This window comes from Triturus cristatus, chromosome 3_2 (genome assembly GCF_964204655.1).
Source record: "Triturus cristatus chromosome 3_2, aTriCri1.1, whole genome shotgun sequence".
NCBI classification, from domain to species: domain Eukaryota; kingdom Metazoa; phylum Chordata; class Amphibia; order Caudata; family Salamandridae; genus Triturus; species Triturus cristatus.
In genome coordinates, this window is record NC_140584.1 from 1,177,877,327 (window position 1) to 1,177,899,284 (window position 21,958).

Here is a 21,958-nt window from a genome sequence, read left to right on the forward strand (position 1 = left end):
ACGCCACCATCTATCCTCCTGCACACTGTCCAGGGTCAGAGGAAGAGCGTGCTTGGAAGCCCAAGACGAAGGGAGAATGGAGCACCCTGGCATTGTAGGTACATCCTTTAGAAAAACACAGCAGGGCATCTAAGAACAGTGACAAATGTCAACGTCCAATAACGTCTTCAGTTTCTAAAGCAAAGGAAACAGGCTATGTAACAGTGTAGTCCCTGTTCGACAACCACTGCAGCCAGAGCTCTGCCCCTTTCCAGGGAGCCAGCAGGCTTTTAGCTGTTGAGAGGAACGGGCAGGAAGACAGCCAATACATGAGCTATTTCCAAAATGGACACTGCTACAGGAGCCAATGATACCTTCGGGCAAGTTCACAGGAATATGGACATCCGGAAAAAGGTTAGCTCAGACGGGGAGGCCAGCGGCGTCTATTTGGAGGTCAGAGAGCTGGCTGCCAGCATCATCTCAGGGCATACAGTAAATCACCAGCAGCAAGTCCTTGGGCATCAGCAATCCATGCAGAGACATGAACACCATGAACCTTGAGGAGGGAACACGAGTGGCACTAGCTTTAGTGTAGGTCCCTCCCCAAAGAGAAACAACCAGCAGTCTCACCTATATGGAAACCCCTTGGGCCTTATACACCAAGCCCAATCAGAACGGTGGAGGTGGGTGGGGAAAGCGACGTTACCTCCCAAGCCCGTCCATACATAGAAGCAGGTCGGGGGTAGCAGAGCAGGTCTACAGAAGTACAGGATTATGACTGCTGACTTTTTTTCCTTCCCATGCAAGTGGGTGACTGGCTAGGGGAAGAAGATGAGTGTGGGGCAGCACAGCAGATATGGAGAAATGCAGGGATCCGGACTGCTGTCTTCTTTTCTCTTCCAAGAAGGAGGTGAACATCTTCCTTGGGGAACTGGAACTGGGTAACACATACGAAATGTAAGATAAGGAATTAATAAAACTGGAAAAAGAGAACTCCCAGAGACTGATGACTCCCAAAGATTGAATACATTTACTTCTTCTACAGACATGAAGTACTATCTCTGGACTGAAGAAAGAACAATTAAATTGCATAAAGAACAGAATAAAGATATTTTTTTCACTAACATACTGAAGGCATCTATACTAGTTTTTTGACAGGCTAGCTGCAATGAAGCTTCTGCAGAGGTGAAGCCAACGTAGAGGGGACGTTGAATCGATTCCCCCACAAAAGAGAACTCATCATATCAGATATTTCAGGTAACGTAGTGTTTCAAAATAGAGTTTTATGGGACTACTGTGCACTCTGGGCAATGTAGGGTGACTTTTTCTACTCAAAAAACAGGTTCGCATTTTAAAGATGGTAGAACAGCTGGAGTAGAAAGGCTTGATGTTGTGCACACAAAAGTAGCCAAAGGGTTGTAGTTTGAAAGAAAGAGACAGGGAATGCCATTCCTAATTTGAGAGTATTCAGTGGCATTGGTTGTCCATAGGCATTTTGAGATGGGAGGGGGAGTTAACTTTCGAAGGATATCGTTCAAGAGGGCAACTGGAACGTGTCAATAGATATGAAAGGCACTTCTCAAGCAGCTCCCGGATTTCCTCTGCATTTGTGGCTGCTGCAATTTTACAGGGAGTGTCAGCATGAGAGTTTGTCTCTCCCTTTCATCATCTCCAGCTCATTACTAAGTTGCTCAATCGGGTAGTGGCAGTTCTAGATCTCGAGGAGTTCACAGGATTGTGTACCTGTTGCACATCAGAAATGTTCCTTCCACATACATTTAAAATGCTCGCAGGTTCTAAGGGAGTACATTGGCTCACTGAAAATAGGGATCAAAGCTCAATCTTTCTGAGAAATGAATGAAATGTCAGCAGTCAGACATCTAAAGTGACCGAGAAGCACAAGGTGGACATTTGTGACAAAGCTCGACCAGGACTGTTGCATTATGTTTGGATCGCCAGCTGTCCTTCCCGGGAACTGAATGTCCAGGGCAAGGTCAGCATGGTAGCAGATTGGCACTCCTGAGTTCTGGTGGATGCAAGCCATTGCATGCTAGGCTACAAACTGTTGAGAAGGATTATGACCAGATTAGGTCTGTGTGAGAAGGATCTCTTTGATCACTGCAGCACAAACACTTTCTGTCCTGCTCTTTATCAGTTGGAGACCAGATCCTCACGGATCAGAAAGATTAAGACCAGATTGCATTTGACATTGTGATCTATTTGTGTTACTGCTGAACATTTCTGCCTGGTCTTTTTCAGTTGAACACCAGATCCAGAGCCAACAGCTGGAGTGCATCTCCTAAGCATTGATATCAAGGCTTTAATTATGTGTTTCTGCCCCTGCAATGAATCCAAGAGTAGCGACCAAGACTCTTAGGAAGAAGGTGGACACGGCTCTGGCGACCCCTCTGGTGATGCTGCACGTTTTGCTGGATAATTCAATTTGCTTATCGAAGGATGCTTAGTAACATAATCTAGGGAAAGATTTCAATCTTTGTAAGCAGCAAAAGGAGACTGTGCTCCTGGGAGATGAGGATGTCCAGGATGGCTTGGTTGTGTCTGGGCCAGAAGACGTACATCTCATGGATGGATTCTGACAGGAAGTGGATCCAGATTGTGCCACAGGTCTGAAGTAGGGAGGAAGCCATCCTAAATACGGCTGATGGTATCACGATTGTGAGGGCAATGTTTTGAGAAAAAAGGGAAGTATTTAAATGTATTGACAGGGAGACTGAGTCAGGACCTTCCTATCCTTACAAATTTAGAGATACTTTTGCTGTAGTTGATGGTTAGCTAAAGCAGGATAAAAGGTACAGCAATCCTATTTTTGCTTAAAAATTCACTAGATTACCAAAGGTGTAATTTTATCAAGTAAGTATAATGTACTGTGTCTGCCACAGTGACGATGTTATGGACATGTAATAAAGAGAATGACGACACCAAGCTCCTCTGATGAACTGGGTTGAGCTCAAGATACAGGTTCTATGGGATGCACAGTATATAGAATGGAATGTAAATTTGCCTAGCTGTTGTTTCAGGAAGTTGCAGATGCTTTAAAAACAAAAAGTTGAGGATTATGCTTAGCTTTCTTTACTCTCTTATGTATTTAGCAGCTAACTAATAGAGAGCTTTCGGAAACTGCACTATCCAGAAACTTAAACAGGAAAGTACACAACACCATGCGGCCACTGAACACCAATCCCAGCCAGTTACTCTGCTGATTGGTCCAGTTATGTATGCATAAGTATAAATCTCACCTCACCTCTGTGTCCTTAACAGAGTTGCAATTTCCTGACTTGAAAGCTAAACAAATTCCATACATTGTGAAACCCATTAGACTTTGTACATTTTTAACACGTGTTGTTCTTGGTATAAAACTCCAACCATACGTCTGAGAGGGAGAACTTGAAAGCCAAAAAATGAGTGATATGCCAGGAGGAGAAGAGAGCTGTGATTATGACACGGAAGTAACACTACAATGAGGCAAAATGACATGCTGAACAAAATAACTAAAATTGGTCGCCCATGAAAACAAGGATGAAAATGTTTTTGGCCCCTGAATTATTGGACGACCCAGAGCACTCGTGCCCAGTCTGCACACAGGTGAGGATGTAGTAAGGGACACTTAAAAAATACGGCTGGACCTCAAACCAACACAAGACTCATTGGAAGTGCTCTGAAAATCTGACCACTAGTGGAATAGTTATCTAAAATTTCAGAAGTCTGTCAAACCTCTATGGCTCAATCTAAAAAATGGGAAATGACATGAGGGCTGCTCAGTACTACAAGCGCACGTTCAACACTTACCACTTTGGGCGAGTCGAGCACACAATCTGGAATGAAGTGCTGTTGACCTGGCTCAAAGGTGTGGCCCAGGGCTCTGATAGTGAGGCACCAAGGAGGGCAAACTGTGGAATCCTCCACATAGCGGTAATTTCGCATGACCTTGATAACAGCAACAAGCAAGGTGATGGTTAGATGAAGCAAAAAAGATTAGACAACAAAGTATTGTACAGATGAGAACGGTATGAGGGGATTAGCAAAGTTGCTACTGTGCACGGATGAAACAAATAGTCTTGGGGCTAGATGTACAAAACCTTTCTGATGTTGCAAACACCTCAATTCGCAGAATCGGGCCATTTGCGAACGCAAAAAGTAATTTCCAAATATACAAAGCCCTAATTGCGATTCGGTAACCTGTTACGTATCACAATTTGGGTTTGCAAATCGGTATTGGGAAAGGGAGTGTTTAGGGCATCACGTCCAAATACCAATTTGCATTAATATGTACGAAAGTTTTACGACCAAAATGTGGTCACAAATCATTCACACTTTACCGCCAACTCAAAGATGGTGATAGCGCATTCGCAAATGGAAGGGGTCCCCAAAAAAACACTTTCCCTTTGAGAATGATTGAAAAAACGTTTGTTAGCAAAGAAGACAGATGTCCTACTCTTGAAAAATTTAATTTAAAGGTTATTTGTTCTTCTTTTTAAACACATCCTGTTTTTTTGAAAAAAAATTATGGAAAACTGGCAGCGTTTAAAAAAAAAAAAAAAGATTGCTTTATTTAAAAGCAATCACAGATATGGTGGTGTGCTGACCACAGCAGGCCACCATTCCTGTGATGGCAGCGTATAGTAGTGGATCACAAATTGCGAACTACCTCTAATATTCATGAGGTAGGTCTAGTTGTGACCCACTACAAAACGCTATTAAAGAATAGGGGCTAAATCCCCCCTTTGTACATCAGTAATAGCGATTACCAAATAGCGACTCGCAAAAAAGTCACTATTTGGTCATCGCTATTAATATTGTTCGTACATCTAGCCCTTGGTCCCTAACAATGCACCTTTCTCTTCCAAGCCACCAGAATATGCACCAGGCGTAAGGGGCACCTTACAGTGTTCTTAATAAAATGTTATTTTTGTTCTTTCCTCAGCAGTGTGTTGTATGAGGCTCCCTGTCCTTTCTTCAGCAGTGTGTTGTAGGAAGCTCCCTGTCCTTTCCTCAGCAGTGTGTCGTATGAAGCTCCCTGTCCTTTCCTCTGCAGTGTGTTGTATGAGGCTCCCTGTCCTTTCCTCAGCAGTGTGTCTTATGAGGCTCCCTGTCCTTTCCACCTTACAGTGTTCTTAATAAAATGTTATTTTTGTTCTTTCCTCAGCAGTGTGTTGTATGAGGCTCCCTGTCCTTTCTTCAGCAGTGTGTTGTAGGAAGCTCCCTGTCCTTTCCTCAGCAGTGTGTTGTATAAGGCTCCCTGTCCTTTCCTCAGCAGTGTGTTGTAGGAAGCTCCCTGTCCTTTCCTCAGCAGTGTGTTGTATAAGGCTCCCTGTCCTTTCCTCAGCAGTGAGTTGTAGGAAGCTCCCTGTCCTTTCCTCAGCAGTGTGTTGTATGAGCCTCCCTGTCCTTTCTTAGGCAGTGTGTTTTATGAGGCTCCCTGTCCATTCTTCAGCAGTGTGTTGTATGAGGCTTCCTGTACTTTCATCAGCAGTGTGTTGTAGGAAGCTCCCTGTACGTTCCTCAGCATTGTGTTGTATGAGTCTCCCTGTCCTTTATTCAGCAGTGTGTTGTATGAGGCTCCCTGTCCCTTTCCTCAGTAGTGTCGTATAAGTCTCCATGTCCTTTCCACGGCAGTGTGTTGGATGAGGTTCCCTGTCCTTACCTCAGCAGTGTGTTGTATGAGGATCCCGGTCCTTTCTTCAGCAGTATGTTGTATGAGCCTCCCTGCAATTTCCTCCGCAGTGCGTTGTATGAGCCTCCCCGTCCTTTCCTCTGCAGTGTGTTGTAAGAGGCTCCCTGCCCTTTTCTCCGCAGTGTGCTGTATGAGGCTCCCTTTCCTTTCATCGATAGTGAGTTGTATGAGACTCCCTGTCCTTTATTCAGGAGTGTGTTGTATGAGGCTACCTGTCCTTTCCTCAGCAGTGTGTTGAATGAGGCTCGCTGTCCTTTCCTCTGCAGTGTGTTGTATGAGGCTCCCTGTCCTTTCTTCAGCAGTGTGTTGTATGAGGCTACCTGTCCTTTCCTCAGCAGTGTGTTGAATGAGGCTCCCTGTCCTTTCCTCTGCAGTGTGTTGTATGAGGCTCCCTGTCCTTTCCTCCACAGTGTGTTATGTGAGGCTCTCTGTCCTTTTATCAGCAGTATGTTGCATGAGGCTCTCTGTCCTTTCTTCCGCAGTGTGTCGTATGAGGCTCCCTGTCCTTTCTTCAGCAGTGTCGTATGAGGCTCCCTGCCCTTTCCTCAGAAGTGTGTTGTATGAGGCTCCCTGTCCTCTCCTCAGCAGTGTTTTGTATGAGGCTCCCTGTCCTTTCTAAAGCAGTGAGTTTTATGAGGCTCCCTGTTCATTCTTCAGCAGTATGTTGTATGAGGATTCCTGTCATTTAATCAGGTTGTGTGTATGAGGTTCCCTGTCCTTTCCACTGCAGTGTGTCGTATGAGGCTCCCTGTCCTTTCCACTGCAGTGTGTTGTATGAGGCTCCCCGTCCTTTCCTCAGCAGTGTGTTGTATGAGGATCCCAGTCCTTTCTTCAGCAGTTTGTTGTATGAGCCTCCCTGCCCTTTCCTCCGCAGTGTGTTGTATGAGGCTCCATTTCCTTTCATCCTCAGTGTGTTGTATGAGCCTCCCTTTCCTTTCTTCCGCAGTGTGTTGTATGAAGCTCCCTGTCCTTTCGTTGATAGTGTGTTGTATGAGGCGCCCTGTCCTTTTGTTGATAGTGGGTTGTATGAGGCTCCCTGTCCTTTCCTCAGCAGTGTGTTGTATGATGCTCCCTGTCCTTTCCTCAGCAGTGTGTTGTATGATGCTCCCTGTCCTTTCCTCAGTAGTGTGTTGTATGAGACTCCCTGTCCTTTCTTCCGCAGTGTGTTCTATGAGACTTCCTGTCCTTTATTCAGGAGTGTGTTGCAGGAGGCTCCATGTCCTTTCTTCAGCAGTGTGTCCTCAGCAGTGTGTTGCATGAGGCTCCCTGTCCTTTCTTCAGCAGTGTGTTATATGAGGTTCCCTGCCCTTTCCTCAGCAGTGTGTTGTATGAGGCTCCCTGTTCATTCTTCAGCAGTGTGTTGTATGAGGCTTCCTGTCCTTTCTTCAGCAGTGCGTTGTATGAGGCTCCCTGTCCTTTCATCGGCAGTGTGTGGTATAAGGCTCCCTGTCCTTTCATCGGCAGTGTGTTGTATGAGGCTCCCTGTCCTTTCTTCAGCTGTGTATTGTATGGGCCTCCCCGTCCTTTCCTCCACAGTGTGTTTTATGAAGCTCCTTGCTGTTTCCTCCGCAGTGTGTTGTAAGAGGCTCCCTGCCTATTGCTCCGCAGTGTGTTGTATGAGGGTCCATGTCCTTTCATATGCAGTGTGTTGTATGAGCCTCTCTGTCGTTTCTTCCACAGTGTGTTGTATGAGGCTCCCTGTCCTTTCGTCGATAGTGAGTTGTATGAGGCTCCCTGTTCTTTTGTGGACAGTGAGTTTTATGAGGTTCCCGGTCTTTCCTTCAGCAGTGTGTTGTATGAGGCTTCCTGTCCTCTCCTCCGCAATGTGTTGTATGAGGCTCCTTGTCCTTTCTTCCACATTGAGTTGTATGAGGCTCCCTGTCCTTCAGCTGTGTGTTGTATGAGACTCCCTGCCCTTTCTTCCGCAGTGTGTTGTATGAGGCTACCTATCCTTTCTTCAGCAGTGTGTTGTATGAGGCTCCCTGTGCTTTCTTCCGCATTGTGTTGTTTGAAGCTTCCTGTCATTTCCTCCGCAGTGTGTGGTATGAGGCTCCCTGTCCTTTCATCTGCAGTGTGTTGTATGAGGCTCCCTGTCCTTTCATCAGCAGTGAGTTGTATTAGCCTCCCTGTCCTTTCTTCAGAAGTGTGTTGTATGAGACTCCATGTCCTTTCTTCTGCAGTGTGTTGTTTGAGGCTCCCTGTCCATTCTTCTGCAGTGTGGTGCATGAGGCTCCCTGTCCTTTTCTCAGCAGCCTTTCGTATGAGGATCCCTGTCCTTTCTTCAACTGTGTGTTGTATGAGGCTCCCTGCCCTTTCTTCCGCAGTGTGTTGTATGAGGCTCCCTGTCCTTCCCTCAGCAGTGTGTTGTATGAGGCTCCCCGTCCTTTCTTCTGCAGTGTGTTGTATGAGGCTCCCTGTCCTTCCCTCACCAGTGTGTGGTATGAGGCTCCCTGTCCTTTCTTCAGCAGTGTGTTGTATGAGGCTCCCTGTCATTTATTCAGCAGTGTGTTGTATGATGCTCCCTGTCTTTTCTTCAGCAGTGAGTTGTATTAGTCTCCCTGTCCTTTCTTCAGCAGTATGTTGTAAGAGACTCCCTCTCCTCAGCAGTGTTTTGTATGAGACTCCCTCTCCTCTCTTCAGCAGTGTTTTGTATGAGAATCCCTCTCCTTTCTTCTGCAGTGTGTTGTATGAGGCTCCCTGTGCTTTCCTCAGCACTGTGTTGTATGAGGTTCCTGTCCTTTCTTCAGCAGTGTGTTGTAGGAGGCTCCCTGTCATTTATTCAGCAGTGTGTTGTATGAGGCTCCCTGTCCTTTCATCGGCAGTGTGTGGTATGAGGCTCCCTGTCCTTTCATCAGCAGTGTCTTGTATGAGGCTCCCTGTCCTTTCATCGGCAGTGTGTTGTATGAGGCTCCATGTCCTTTCTTCAGCAGTGTATGGTATGAGGCACCCTGTCCTTTCTTCAGCAGTGTGTTGTATGATGCTCCCAGTCCTTTCATCGGCAGTGTTTTGTATGAGGCTCCCTGTCCTTTCTTCAGCAGTGTGTTGTATGATGATCCCTGTCCTTTCCGCAGCAGTCTGTTGTATGAGGCTCCCTGTTCTTTCATCGGCAGTGTGTTGTATGATGCTCCCTGTCTTTTCTTCAGCTGTGTGTTGTATGAGCCTCCCCGTCCTTTCCTCTGCAGTGTGTTGTATGAGGCTCCCTGTCCTTTCCTCAGCAGTGTGTCGTATGAGGCTCCCTGTCCTTTCCACGGCAGTGTCTTGGATGAGGCTCCCTGTCCTTTCCTCAGCAGTTTGTTGTTTGAAGCTTCCTGTCATTTCCTCCGCAGTGTGTGGTATGAGTCTCCCTGTCCTTTCTTCTGCAGTGTGTTGTGTGAGGCTCCCTGTCCTTTCATCCGCATTGTGTTATATGAGACTCCCTCTTCTCTTTTTTCAGCAGTGTTTTGTATTTGAATCCCTCTCCTTTCTTCCGCAGTGTGTTGTATGAGGCTCCCTGTGCTTTCCTCAGCAGTGTGTTGTATGAGACTCCTGTCCTTTCTTCAGCAGTGTGTTGTAGGAGGCTCCCTGTCATTTATTCAGCAGTGTGTTGTATGATGCTCCCTGTCTTTTCTTCAGCAGTGTGTTGTATTAGCCTCCCTGTCCTTTCTTCAGCAGTGTGTTGTATGAAACTCCATGTCCTTTCTTCAGCAGTGTGTTGTATGAGGCTCCCTGTCCTTTCATCGGCAGTGTGTGGTATGAGGTTCCCTGTCCTTTCAGCAGCAGTGTGTTGTATGAGGCTCCCTATCCTTTCATCGGCAGTGTGTTGTATGAGGCTCAATGTCCTTTCTTCAGCAGTGTGTTGTATGAGGCTCCTGTCCTTTCTTCAGCAGTGTGTTGAATGAGGCTCCCTGTCCTTTCCTCTGCAGTGTGTTGTATGAGGCTTCCTGTACTTTCATCGGCAGTGTGTGGTATGAGGTTCCCTGTCCTTTCAGCAGCAGTGAGTTGTATTAGTCTCCCTGTCCCTCCTTCAGCAGTGTGTTGTATGAGACTCCCGCTCCTCTCTTCAGCAGTGTATTGTATGAGGCTCCCTCTCCTTTCTTCCGCAGTGTGTTCTATGAGGCTCCCTGTCTTTTCTTCAGCAGTGAGTTGTATTAGTCTCCCTGTCCTCTCTTCAGCAGTGTTTTGTATGAGAATCCCTGTGCTTTCCTCAGCACTGTGTTGTATGAGGCTCCTGTCCTTTCTTCAGCAGTGTGTTGTATGAGGCTCCCTGTCCTTTCATCGGCAGTGTGTGGTATGAGGCTCCCTGTCCTTTCATCAGCAGTGTGTTGTATGAGGCTCCCTGTCCTCTCCTCGGCAGTGTTTTGTATGAGGCTCCCTGTCCATTCTTCAGCAGTGTGTTGTATGAGGCTCCCTGTCCATTCTTCAGCAGTGTGTTGTATGAGGCTCCCTGTCCTCTCCTCGGCAGTGTTTTGTATGAGGCTCCCTGTCCTTTCTTCAGCAGTGTATTGTATGGACCTCCCCGTCCTTTCCTCAACAGTGTGTTTTATGAAGCTCCCTGTCCTTTCCTCCGCAGTGTGTTGTATGAGGCACCCTGTTCTTTCTTCAGCAGTGTGTTGTATGAGGCTCCTGTCCTTTCTTCAGCAGTGTGTTGTAGGAGGCTCCCTGTCCTTTCATCGGCAGTGTGTGGTATGAGGCTCCCTGTCCATTCATCAGGAGTGTGTTGTACGAGGCTCCCTGCCCTTTCATTAGCAGCATGTTGTATGAGGCTCCCTGTCCTTTCTTCAGCAGTGTATTGTATGGTCCTCCCCATCCTTTCCTCCACAGTGTGTTTTATGAGGATCCCTGTCCTTTCTTCAGCAGTATGTTGTATGAGCCTCCCTGCCTTTTCCTCCACTGTGTGTTGTAAGAGGCTCCCTGCCTATTGCTCTGCAGTGTGTTGTATGAGGGTCCATGTCCTTTCATATGCAGTGTGTTGTATGAGCCTCTCTTTCGTTTCTTCCACAGTGTGTTGTATGAGGCTCCCTGTCTTTTCGTCAGCAGTGGGTTGTATTAGCCTCCCTGTCCTTTCTTCAGCAGTGTGTTGTATGAAACTCCATGTCCTTTCTTCAGCAGTGTGTTGTATGAGGCTCCCTGTCCTTTCATCGGCAGTGTGTGGTATGAGGTTCCCTGTCCTTTCAGCAGCAGTGTGTTGTATGAGGCTCCCTGTCCTTTCATCGGCAGTGTGTTGTATGAGGCTCCATGTCCTTTCTTCAGCAGTGTGTTGTATGAGGCTCCTGTCCTTTCTTCAGCAGTGTGTTGAATGAGGCTCCCTGTCCTTTCCTCTGCAGTGTGTTGTATGAGGCTCCATGTCCTTTCTTCAGCAGTGTGTTGTATGAGGCTCCTGTCCTTTCTTCAGCAGTGTGTTGAATGAGGCTCCCTGTCCTTTCCTCTGCAGTGTGTTGTATGAGGCTCCTGCCATTTATTCAGCAGTGTGTTGTATGAGACTCCATGTCCTTTCTTCAGCAGTGTGTTGTATTAGTCTCCCTGTCCTCTCTTCAGCAGTGTTTTGTATGAGAATCCCTGTGCTTTCCTCAGCACTGTGTTGTATGAGGCTCCTGTCCTTTCTTCAGCAGTGTGTTGTATGAGGCTCCCTGTCCTTTCATCGGCAGTGTGTGGTATGAGGCTCCCTGTCCTTTCATCAGCAGTGTGTTGTATGAGGCTCCCTGTCCTCTCCTCGGCAGTGTTTTGTATGAGGCTCCCTGTCCATTCTTCAGCAGTGTGTTGTATGAGGCTCCCTGTCCATTCTTCAGCAGTGTGTTGTATGAGGCTCCCTGTCCTCTCCTCGGCAGTGTTTTGTATGAGGCTCCCTGTCCATTCTTCAGCAGTGTGTTGTATGAGGCTCCCTGTCCATTCTTCAGCAGTGTGTTGTATGAGGCTCCCTGTCCTCTCCTCGGCAGTGTATTGTATGGTCCTCCCCATCCTTTCCTCCACAGTGTGTTTTATGAGGATCCCTGTCCTTTCTTCAGCAGTATGTTGTATGAGCCTCCCTGCCTTTTCCTCCACTGTGTGTTGTAAGAGGCTCCCTGCCTATTGCTCTGCAGTGTGTTGTATGAGGGTCCATGTCCTTTCATATGCAGTGTGTTGTATGAGCCTCTCTTTCGTTTCTTCCACAGTGTGTTGTATGAGGCTCCCTGTCCTTTCGTCGATAGTGAGTTGTATGAGGCTCCCTGTTCTTTTGTGGACAGTGAGTTTTATGAGGTTCCCGGTCTTTTCTTGAGCAGTGTGTTGTATGAGGCTCCCTGTCCTTTCTTCAGCAGTGTGTTGTATGAGGCTCCCTGTCATTTATTCAGCAGTGTGTTGTATGATGCTCCCTGTTTTTTCTTCAGCAGTGAGTTGTATTAGTCTCCCTGTCCTTTCTTCAGCAGTATGTTGTAAGAGACTCCCTCTCCTCAGCAGTGTTTTGTATGAGACTCCCTCTCCTCTCTTCAGCAGTGTTTTGTATGAGAATCCCTCTCCTTTCCTCCGCAGTGTGTTGTATGAGGCTCCCTGTGCTTTCCTCAGCACTGTGTTGTAGGAGGCTCCCTGTCATTTATTTAGCAGTGTGTTGTATGAGACTCCATGTCCTTTCTTCAGCAGTGTGTTGTATGAGGCTCCCTGTCCTTTCATCGGCAGTGTGTGGTATGAGGCTCCCTGTCCTTTCATCAGCAGTGTCTTGTATGAGGCTCCCTGTCCTTTCATCGGCAGTGTGTTGTATGAGGCTCCATGTCCTTTCTTCAGCAGTGTATGGTATGAGGCACCCTGTCCTTTCTTCAGCAGTGTGTGGTATGAGGCTCCGTGTCCTTTCTTCAGCAGTGTATGGTATGAGGCACCCTGTCCTTTCTTCAGCAGTGTGTGGTATGAGGCACCCTGTCCTTTCTTCAGCAGTGCGTTGTATGAGGCTCCCTGTCCTTTCTTCCGCAGTGTGTTGAATGAAGCTCCCTGTTATTTCCTCCACAGCGTGTGGTATAAGGCTCCCAGTCCTTTCATCGGCAGTGTTTTGTATGAGGCTCCCTGTCCTTTCTTCAGCAGTGTGTTGTATGATGCTCCCTGTCCTTTCCGCAGCAGTCTGTTGTATGAGGCTCCCTGTTCTTTCATCGGCAGTGTGTTGTATGATGCTCCCTGTCTTTTCTTCAGCTGTGTGTTGTATGAGCCTCCCCGTCCTTTCCTCTGCAGTGTGTTGTATGAGGCTCCCTGTCCTTTCCTCAGCAGTGTGTCGTATGAGGCTCCCTGTCCTTTCCACGGCAGTGTCTTGGATGAGGCTCCCTGTCCTTTCCTCAGCAGTTTGTTGTTTGAGGCTCCCTGTCTTTTCTTCTGCAGTGTGTTGTATGAGGCTCCCTGTCCTTTCTTCTGCAGTGTGTTGTATGAGTCTCCCTGTCCTTTCTTCTGCAGTGTGTTGTGTGAGGCTCCCTGTCCTTTCATCCGCAGTGTGTTGTTTGAGACTCCCTCTTCTCTCTTCAGCAGTGTTTTGTATGAGAATCCCTCTCCTTTCTTCCGCAGTGTGTTGTATGAGGCTCCCTGTGCTTTCCTCAGCAGTGTGTTGTATGAGACTCCTGTCCTTTCTTCAGCAGTGTGTTGTAGGAGGCTCCCTGTCATTTATTCAGCAGTGTGTTGTATGATGCTCCCTGTCTTTTCTTCAGCAGTGAGTTGTATTAGCCTCCCTGTCCTTTCTTCAGCAGTGTGTTGTATGATGCTCCCTGTCTTTTCTTCAGCAGTGAGTTGTATTAGCCTCCCTGTCCTTTCTTCAGCAGTGTGTTGTATGAGGCTCCCTGTCCTTTCATCGGCAGTGTGTGGTATGAGGTTCCCTGTCCTTTCAGCAGCAGTGTGTTGTATGAGGCTCCCTGTCCTTTCATCGGCAGTGTGTTGTATGAGGCTCCATGTCCTTTCTTCAGCAGTGTGTGGTATGAGGCTTCCTGTCCTTTCTTCCGCAGTGTGTTGAATGAGGCTCCCTGTCCTTCCCTCACCAGTGTGTGGTATGAGGCTCCCTGTCCTTTCTTCAGCAGTGTGTTGTATGAGGCTCCCTGTCTTTTCTTCAGCAGTGAGTTGTATTAGTCTCCCTGTCCTTTCTTCAGCAGTATGTGGTATGAGGCTCCCTGTGCTTTCCTCAGCACTGTGTTGTATGAGGCTCCTGTCCTTTCTTCAGCAGTGTGTTGTAGGAGGCTCCCTGTCATTTATTCAGCAGTGTGTTGTATGAGACTCCATGTCCTTTCTTCAGCAGTGTATGGTATGAGGCACCCTGTCCTTTCTTCAGCAGTGTGTGGTATGAGGCACCCTGTCCTTTCTTTAGCAGTGTGTTGTATGAGGCTCCCTGTCCTTTATTCCGCAGTGTGTTGAATGAAGCTCCCTGTTATTTCCTCCACAGTGTGTGGTATAAGGCTCCCTGTCCTTTCATCGGCAGTGTGTTGTATGAGGCTCCAAGTCCTTTCTTCAGCAGTGTGTTGTATGATGCTCCCTGTCCTTTCCGCAGCAGTCTGTTGTATGAGGCTCCCATTCCTTTCATCGGCAGTGTGTTGTATGAGGCTCCCTGTTCTTTCATCGGCAGTGTGTTGTATGATGCTCCCTGTCTTTTCTTCAGCTGTGTGTTGTATGAGCCTCCCCGTCCTTTCCTCTGCAGTGTGTTGTATGAGGCTCCCTGTCCTTTCCTCAGCAGTGTGTCGTATGAGGCTCCCTGTCCTTTCCATGGCAGTGTCTTGGATGAGGCTCCCTGTCCTTTCCTCAGCAGTTTGTTGTTTGAGGCTCCCTGTCTTTTCTTCTGCAGTGTGTTGTATGAGGCTCCCTGTCCTTTCTTCTGCAGTGTGTTGTATGAGGCTCCCTGTCCTTTCTTCTGCAGTGTGTTGTGTGAGGCTCCCTGTCCTTTCATCCGCAGTGTGTTGTATGAGACTCCCTCTTCTCTTTTTTCAGCAGTGTTTTGTATTTGAATCCCTCTCCTTTCTTCCGCAGTGTGTTGTATGAGGCTCCCTGTGCTTTCCTCAGCAGTGTGTTGTATGAGACTCCTGTCCTTTCTTCAGCAGTGTGTTGTAGGAGGCTCCCTGTCATTTATTCAGCAGTGTGTTGTATGATGCTCCCTGTCTTTTCTTCAGCAGTGAGTTGTATTAGCCTCCCTGTCCTTTCTTCAGCAGTGTGTTGTATGAAACTCCATGTCCTTTCTTCAGCAGTGTGTTGTATGAGGCTCCCTGTCCTTTTATCGGCAGTGTGTGGTATGAGGCTCCGTGTCCTTTCTTCAGCAGTGTATGGTATGAGGCACCCCGTCCTTTCTTCAGCAGTGTGTGTTATGAGGCACCCTGTCCTTTCTTCAGCAGTGTGTTGTATGAGGCTCCCTGTCCTTTCTTCCGCAGTGTGTTGAATGAAGATCCCTGTTATTTCCTCCACAGTGTGTGGTATGAGGCTCCGTGTCCTTTCTTCAGCAGTGTATGGTATGAGGCACCCCGTCCTTTCTTCAGCAGTGTGTTGTATGATGCTCCCTGTCCTTTCATCGGCAGTGTGTTGTATGAGGCTCCCTGTCCTTTCTTCAGCAGTGTGTTGTATGATGCTCCCTGTCCTTTCCGCAGCAGTCTGTTGTATGAGGCTCCCTGTTCTTTCATCGGCAGTGTGTTGTATGATGCTCCCTGTCTTTTCTTCAGCTGTGTGTTGTATGAGCCTCCCTGTCCTTTCCTCTGTAGTGTGTGGTATGAGGCTCCTTGCCCCTTCTTCTGCAGTGTGTGGTATGAGGCTCCCTGTCCTTTCTTCTGCAATGTGTTGTATGAGGCTACCTGTCCTTTCTTCAGCAGTGTGTTGTATGAGGCTACCTGTCCTTTCTTCAGCAGTGTGTTGTATGAGGCACCCTGTCCTTTCTTCAGCAGTGTGTTGTATGAAGCTCCCTGTCCTTTCCTCTGCAGTGTGTTGTATGAGGCTCCCTGTCCATTCTTCTGCAGTGTGGTGCATGAGGCTCCCTGTCCTTTTCTCAGCAGCCTTTCGTATGAGGATCCCTGTCCTTTCTTCTGCAGTGTGTTGTATGAGGCCCCCTGTCCTTCCCTCAGCAGTGTGTTGTATGAGGCTCCCCGTCCTTTCTTCTGCAGTGTGTTGTATGAGGCTCCCTGTCCTTCCCTCACCAGTGTGTGGTATGAGGCTCCCTGTCCTTTCTTCAGCAGTATGTTGTATGAGGCTCCCTGTCATTTATTCAGCAGTGTGTTGTATGATGCTCCCTGTCTTTTCTTCAGCAGTGAGTTGTATTAGTCTCCCTGTCCTTTCTTCAGCAGTATGTTGTAAGAGACTCCCTCTCCTCAGCAGTGTTTTGTATGAGACTCCCTCTCCTCTCTTCAGCAGTGTTTTGTATGAGAATCCCTCTCCTTTCTTCCGCAGTGTGTTGTATGAGGCTCCCTGTCCTTTCATCGGCAGTGTGTTGTATGAGGCTCCAAGTCCTTTCTTCAGCAGTGTGTTGTATGATGCTCCCTGTCCTTTCCGCAGCAGTCTGTTGTATGAGGCTCCCTGTTCTTTCATCGGCAGTGTGTTGTATGATGCTCCCTGTCTTTTCTTCAGCTGTGTGTTGTATGAGCCTCCCCGTCCTTTCCTCTGCAGTGTGTTGTATGAGGCTCCCTGTCCTTTCCTCAGCAGTGTGTCGTATGAGGCTCCCTGTCCTTTCCATGGCAGTGTCTTGGATGAGGCTCCCTGTCCTTTCCTCAGCAGTTTGTTGTTTGAGGCTCCCTGTCTTTTCTTCTGCAGTGTGTTGTATGAGGCTCCCTGTCCTTTCTTCTGCAGTGTGTTGTATGAGGCTCCCTGTCCTTTCTTCTGCAGTGTGTTGTGTGAGGCTCCCTGTCCTTTCATCCGCAGTGTGTTGTATGAGACTCCCTCTTCTCTTTTTTCAGCAGTGTTTTGTATGAGAATCCCTCTCCTTTCTTCCGCAGTGTGTTGTATGAGGCTCCCTGTGCTTTCCTCAGCAGTGTGTTGTATGAGACTCCTGTCCTTTCTTCAGCAGTGTGTTGTAGGAGGCTCCCTGTCATTTATTCAGCAGTGTGTTGTATGATGCTCCCTGTCTTTTCTTCAGCAGTGAGTTTTATTAGCCTCCCTGTCCTTTCTTCAGCAGTGTGTTGTATGAAACTCCATGTCCTTTCTTCAGCAGTGTGTTGTATGAGGCTCCCTGTCCTTTCATCGGCAGTGTGTTGTATGAGGCTCCGTGTCCTTTCTTCAGCAGTGTATGGTATGAGGCACCCCGTCCTTTCTTCAGCAGTGTGTGGTATGAGGCACCCTGTCCTTTCTTCAGCAGTGTGTTGTATGAGGCTCCCTGTCCTTTCTTCCGCAGTGTGTTGAATGAAGATCCCTGTTATTTCCTCCACAGTGTGTGGTATAAGGCTCCCTGTCCTTTCATCGGCAGTGTGTTGTATGAGGCTCCCTGTCCTTTCTTCAGCAGTGTGTTGTATGATGCTCCCTGTCCTTTCCGCAGCAGTCTGTTGTATGAGGCTCCCTGTTCTTTCATCGGCAGTGTGTTGTATGATGCTCCCTGTCTTTTCTTCAGCTGTGTGTTGTATGAGCCTCCCTGTCCTTTCCTCTGTAGTGTGTGGTATGAGGCTCCTTGCCCCTTCTTCTGCAGTGTGTGGTATGAGGCTCCCTGTCGTTTCTTCTGCAATGTGTTGTATGAGGCTACCTGTCCTTTCTTCAGCAGTGTGTTGTATGAGGCTACCTGTCCTTTCTTCAGCAGTGTGTTGTATGAGGCACCCTGTCCTTTCTTCAGCAGTGTGTTGTATGAAGCTCCCTGTCCTTTCCTCTGCAGTGTGTTGTATGAGGCTCCCTGTCCTTTCCTCAGCAGTGTGTCTTATGAGGCTTCCTGTCCTTTCCACCTTACAGTGTTCTTAATAAAATGTTATTTTTGTTCTTTCCTCAGCAGTGTGTTGTATGAGGCTCCCTGTCCTTTCTTCAGCAGTGTGTTGTAGGAAGCTCCCTGTCCTTTCCTCAGCAGTGTGTTGTATAAGGCTCCCTGTCCTTTCCTCAGCCGTGTGTTGTATGAGCCTCCCTGTCCTTTCTTAGGCAGTGTGTTTTATGAGGCTCCCTGTCCATTCTTCAGCAGTGTGTTGTATCAGGCTTCCTGTACTTTCATCAGCAGTGTGTTGTATGATGCTCCCTGTCTTTTCTTCAGAATTGAGTTGTATTAGTCTCCCTGTCCCTGCTTCAGCAGTGTGTTGTATGAGACTCCCGCTCCTCTCTTCAGCAGTGTATTGTATGAGGCTCCCTGTCCTTTCCTCAGCAGTGTGTTGTATGAGGCTCCTGTCTTTTCTTCAGCAGTGAGTTGCATTAGCCTCCCTGTCCTTTTTTCAGCAGTGTGTTGTATGAGACTCCCTCTCCTCTCTTCAGCAGTGTTTTGTATGAGACTCCCTCTCCTCTCTTCAGCAGTGTTTTGTATGAGACTCCTTGTCCTTTCCTCAGCAGTGTGTTGTATGAGGCTCCCTGCTCTTTCTTCAGCAGTGTGTTGTATGATGCTCCCTGTCCTTTCTTCCGCAGTGTGTTGTATGAGGCTCCCTCTCCTTTCTTCCGCAGTGTGTTGTATGAGGCTCCCTGCGCTTTCCTCAGCAGCGTGTTGTATGAAGCTCCATGTCCTTTCTTCAGCAGTGTGTTGTATGAGGCTCCCTGTCCTTTCCTCAGCAGCCTTTTGTTTGAGGCTCCCTGTCCCTTCTTCAACAGTGTGTTGTACGAGGCTCCCTGTCCTTTCTTCCACAGTGTGTTGTATGATGCTCCCTGTCTTTTCTTCAGCAGTGAGTTGTATTAGCCTCCCTGTCCTTTCTTCAGCAGTGTGTTGTATGAGACTCCTTGTCCTTTCTTCAACAGTGTGTTGTATGAGGTTCCCTGTCCTTTCTGCTGCAGTGTGTTGTATGAGGCTCCCTGTCCTTCCCTCAGGAGTGTGTGGTATGAGGATCCCTGTCCTTTCTTCAGCAGTGTGTTGCATGAGGCTCCCTCTTTGAAGTTATAATGGACACTAGTAGATACCACAGGACTGTAAACTAAAACTGTTGGTGAAATCAGACTCAGCTCAGTTAATTACCATGGCGGAGAAGGGATAGCAATGCACCACCATGGCTAATTTCAACCCACAATGCCCAGGTCATGAGATCGCACGGAGGATCACTCTTGGTCATGTTTTACTCCAGTTTACATAGCATGTTTAGGTTTCAGGTTGAATTTTTATTTATTTTCAAATGGTCCCTGGTGCCCAGCTCCATCTCCAGTGCAGAGGCCCAGTAACCTCCTCCCACACATTCCTTCCTTACACACTTAATGTGAATAAAAGGAGAACTAAAATGACCAGCATCACAAGAATGAGATGGGTGACCTCCTACAGGCCTAGATATGGAAGGGGTAAAGAGGAGACATTAGGGGAGATATCCCGCAGAACGAACAGTCTGATTGGCTGGTTTCTGAAGCTTTGGCGTAAATGGCTGTTATGGGCCTATCAGGTTTCCTGCCTTTTTTGACGTAATCTACCTATAAAGAAGGGGTGCCCAACGAGGGCTCACAATGGACCAGTTCTATGCCGGATTTTCGGGTTATCCATATAAGTTCAATTTTCATACAGTGAATCTAAATAATGTGTTTACACTCTCTATAATTATCATTCAAAGCCTGGCATGGAATGAGCCCTCTTGGAATCTGACATAGATTGCTACTGTTTTATTCCACACCTAAATGGAGCTTCATGGTCGTACGCCATTCTGGTGTACATTCTATTGTAAGTCCTTATTTTCCTCCAAGTTCTAACCCAAACTTGGTTTTAGTCATGCTCTGTTCTTCTAAAGCACTGGATTTCCACCTTTTGTTAAAGAGCCCCTTCCCTCTTTGAGTTAATGCTGTTTCTACCACCACCATAAAATAACCTGACAACAGTTGCAAGCCAACTACATGGTATCAGGGACACGCATCAAGGAGAACAGTAACTAGAAAGAGGAGTGGGCACATAAGGCAAGGGAGAGATTTATGAGAGCACAATGCCCGGTTACTCACTGGTAATCCTCATTACTCCGAGTCCTGGTCTTCCCGTTCCATTCCTTAACAATCAGCAGCTCGTCTGGTCCGCAGAAAGCTACTACCTAGCAGAGGTCAAACACTTCCCCAATACGGCGCTGCTTACCCAGCATGCATAAAGGGGGAAGTGTGTCACCACGACTACCTGAGAATACCAAAGAAACCCAAGAAAAAGAAAAACACAAAGCAATCACCAGAAACAGAAACAGTGACAGAGGGGCTCAGGAATGGAAGGGGAAGACCAGGACTCAGAGTAATGAAGATTACTGTTGAGTAACCGGGCATTACCTCCTCATCCGTCTTCCCAACACATTCCTTAACAATGAGCCCATACCCAAGCGCATGGTGATTGAAATACAAAGACCAGAAGGATGAGGTAAAAGCCAACAGGCCAGTTTAATGACAAAAGGAAACAGTACAAATCACAAATCATGTACAGCAGACAAAACATGAGCGCCAAAAGCAGCAGCAGCCGCAATCCCCAACTGAAGCCAGTAATGGGAAACAAAAGTGTTGGAAGAGGCCCATTCAGAAACATTAAAAATATCATGTAATGAGGCACCCTTAAACATAGTCCAGGATGAGGAAACCCCTAGAGTGAACCTACCCTGGACAGAAGAAGGAACAGGACAACAATTAATCAATCAGGGATTTTTTAAAGCACGTTACTCACCCTTGAGGTTCTCAAGGCGCTGGGGTGGGGGGCGGGGGAGCAGCTCTGGTCAGTCGAAGAGCCAGGTCTTGAAGGCCTTCCTGAAGATTTGCAGGGTATGGGGCACGTCTGATGTCGATCGGGAGGTTGTTCCAGGTTTTGACCGAGATGTAGGAGAAGGTTCTGCCACCTGTTCTTGTTCTGCGGATGCGCCGGGTTCGGCGAGGTCAGCTGATCGGAGTTTCCTCTTGGGTACAACGAGCAGCCTCATAGGACAAGAGAACAGCACACTTCACCCAACGAGTCAAAGTAGACAAGAAAAGATTGAGACCCATCCCAGAGAGACCGTAGGTAACAAATAAGGAATCCTCCTTCCGAAAATCACGCGTATGATCCAGGTAGATGCAAAGGGCCCGCAGCATGTCCAGAGAATGGAGAACCTCCTCCTCTGGAGGAGACAGGTCAGGAAAAAAGATAGGAAGGACAATATCCTCTTGACAGTGGAAGTCAGACAAGACCTTCGGCAGAAAAAACTGACTAGGACGCAAAACCACCTTGTCTGGGCAAAAACGTAAGAAAGGGAGAGAAGCCAGCAAAGCCCCAAGCTCACCAACCCATCAACAAGAAGTAATTGCCACCCAAAAAATAACCTTAGCCGAAAGAAACTTAAGGTCAATGGAAAGCCGGGGTTTAAACAGAGGACCAGGCAACGCCTAAAGCACCAAGGGAAGATCCGATGCTGGAACCAGAGAGAGGGAGAGGATGCTGAAGCAAAAAAGAGACAGAAGCCACAGCAGAACCCTGGAAGGCAAAAATGGCAGTCCATTAGGCACGGAGAGTGTAGACAGCCAAACCCATGACAAAACCATTTCTCAAAAAGTCCAACACCGTGACAGGATCACAGAAGGAAGAAGACAGACCCCTCCCACAAATCAAACGCGACACGTGGCCCTGAGATGGGTGGGATGTTCAGTACTGGATTGTAATCTTCTGTCATTGATTTGAACTGATGCACAGGATTGTATTGTACGCATTATTGCAACGTTTGAATGATATATAAAAAGAGTAAAAAATAAATAAAAAGATAGACCCCTCCCGTGACACCAGGAGCCAAAGTTCTTCCAATGCCGACTGTAGGAAAGTAGGATCTGCTTTCATGGTCACCCCCACTTTTTGCTGGTGTCATTATGTTTTACTGACTAGTCTGAGAGGGATCCTGCTAATCAGGACACCAGTCTCTGTGCGTCTTCCCTAATTTGGATATGGTGAGTACTTAGGTACACTCCAGCTTGGCTACTGGTGTACCCTTGTAAGTCCCTAGTATATGAAATTAAGGTACCCACTGCATAGGTACACCAGGGGTCTACCACGTGACGCAGCTTGTATTATGCAACCCATGAGAGATCACTCAAATTGCAGCTACAGGCCTGCTATTGCAGCCTGTGTGAGTTAGTGCTAGCACCACTTAAGACAGATATAGGTTTCCCTATATCTGAGGTCACTACACTTAAAACCTATAAGTCACTCCTAGGGCAGGCCTTTCAATTCTGAAGGCAGGATGGTGGCTCCTAAGTGTGAGGGCGCCTCTGCATGAGCAGGGCACCCATACAACCTTTGGAGTCCATTCTTCCGTGTTGTAAGTGCAACAGCCATTACAACAT

At 47.6% G+C, this 21,958-nt stretch overlaps 1 protein-coding gene across 2 annotated transcripts in view; it reads right to left on the reverse strand.

Moving 5' to 3' along the window:
- The window catches only part of CFAP65 (cilia and flagella associated protein 65), a 684,907-nt gene that overhangs the window by 372,586 nt on the left and 290,363 nt on the right, over window positions 1–21,958 (reverse strand). For both annotated transcript variants that reach the window (XM_085650063.1, XM_085650062.1), the window contains exon 12: window positions 3,787–3,924. In XM_085650063.1, coding sequence (XP_085506189.1) covers window positions 3,787–3,924 — 138 coding nt within the window. The remainder of the gene's footprint in view (window positions 1–3,786; window positions 3,925–21,958) is intronic.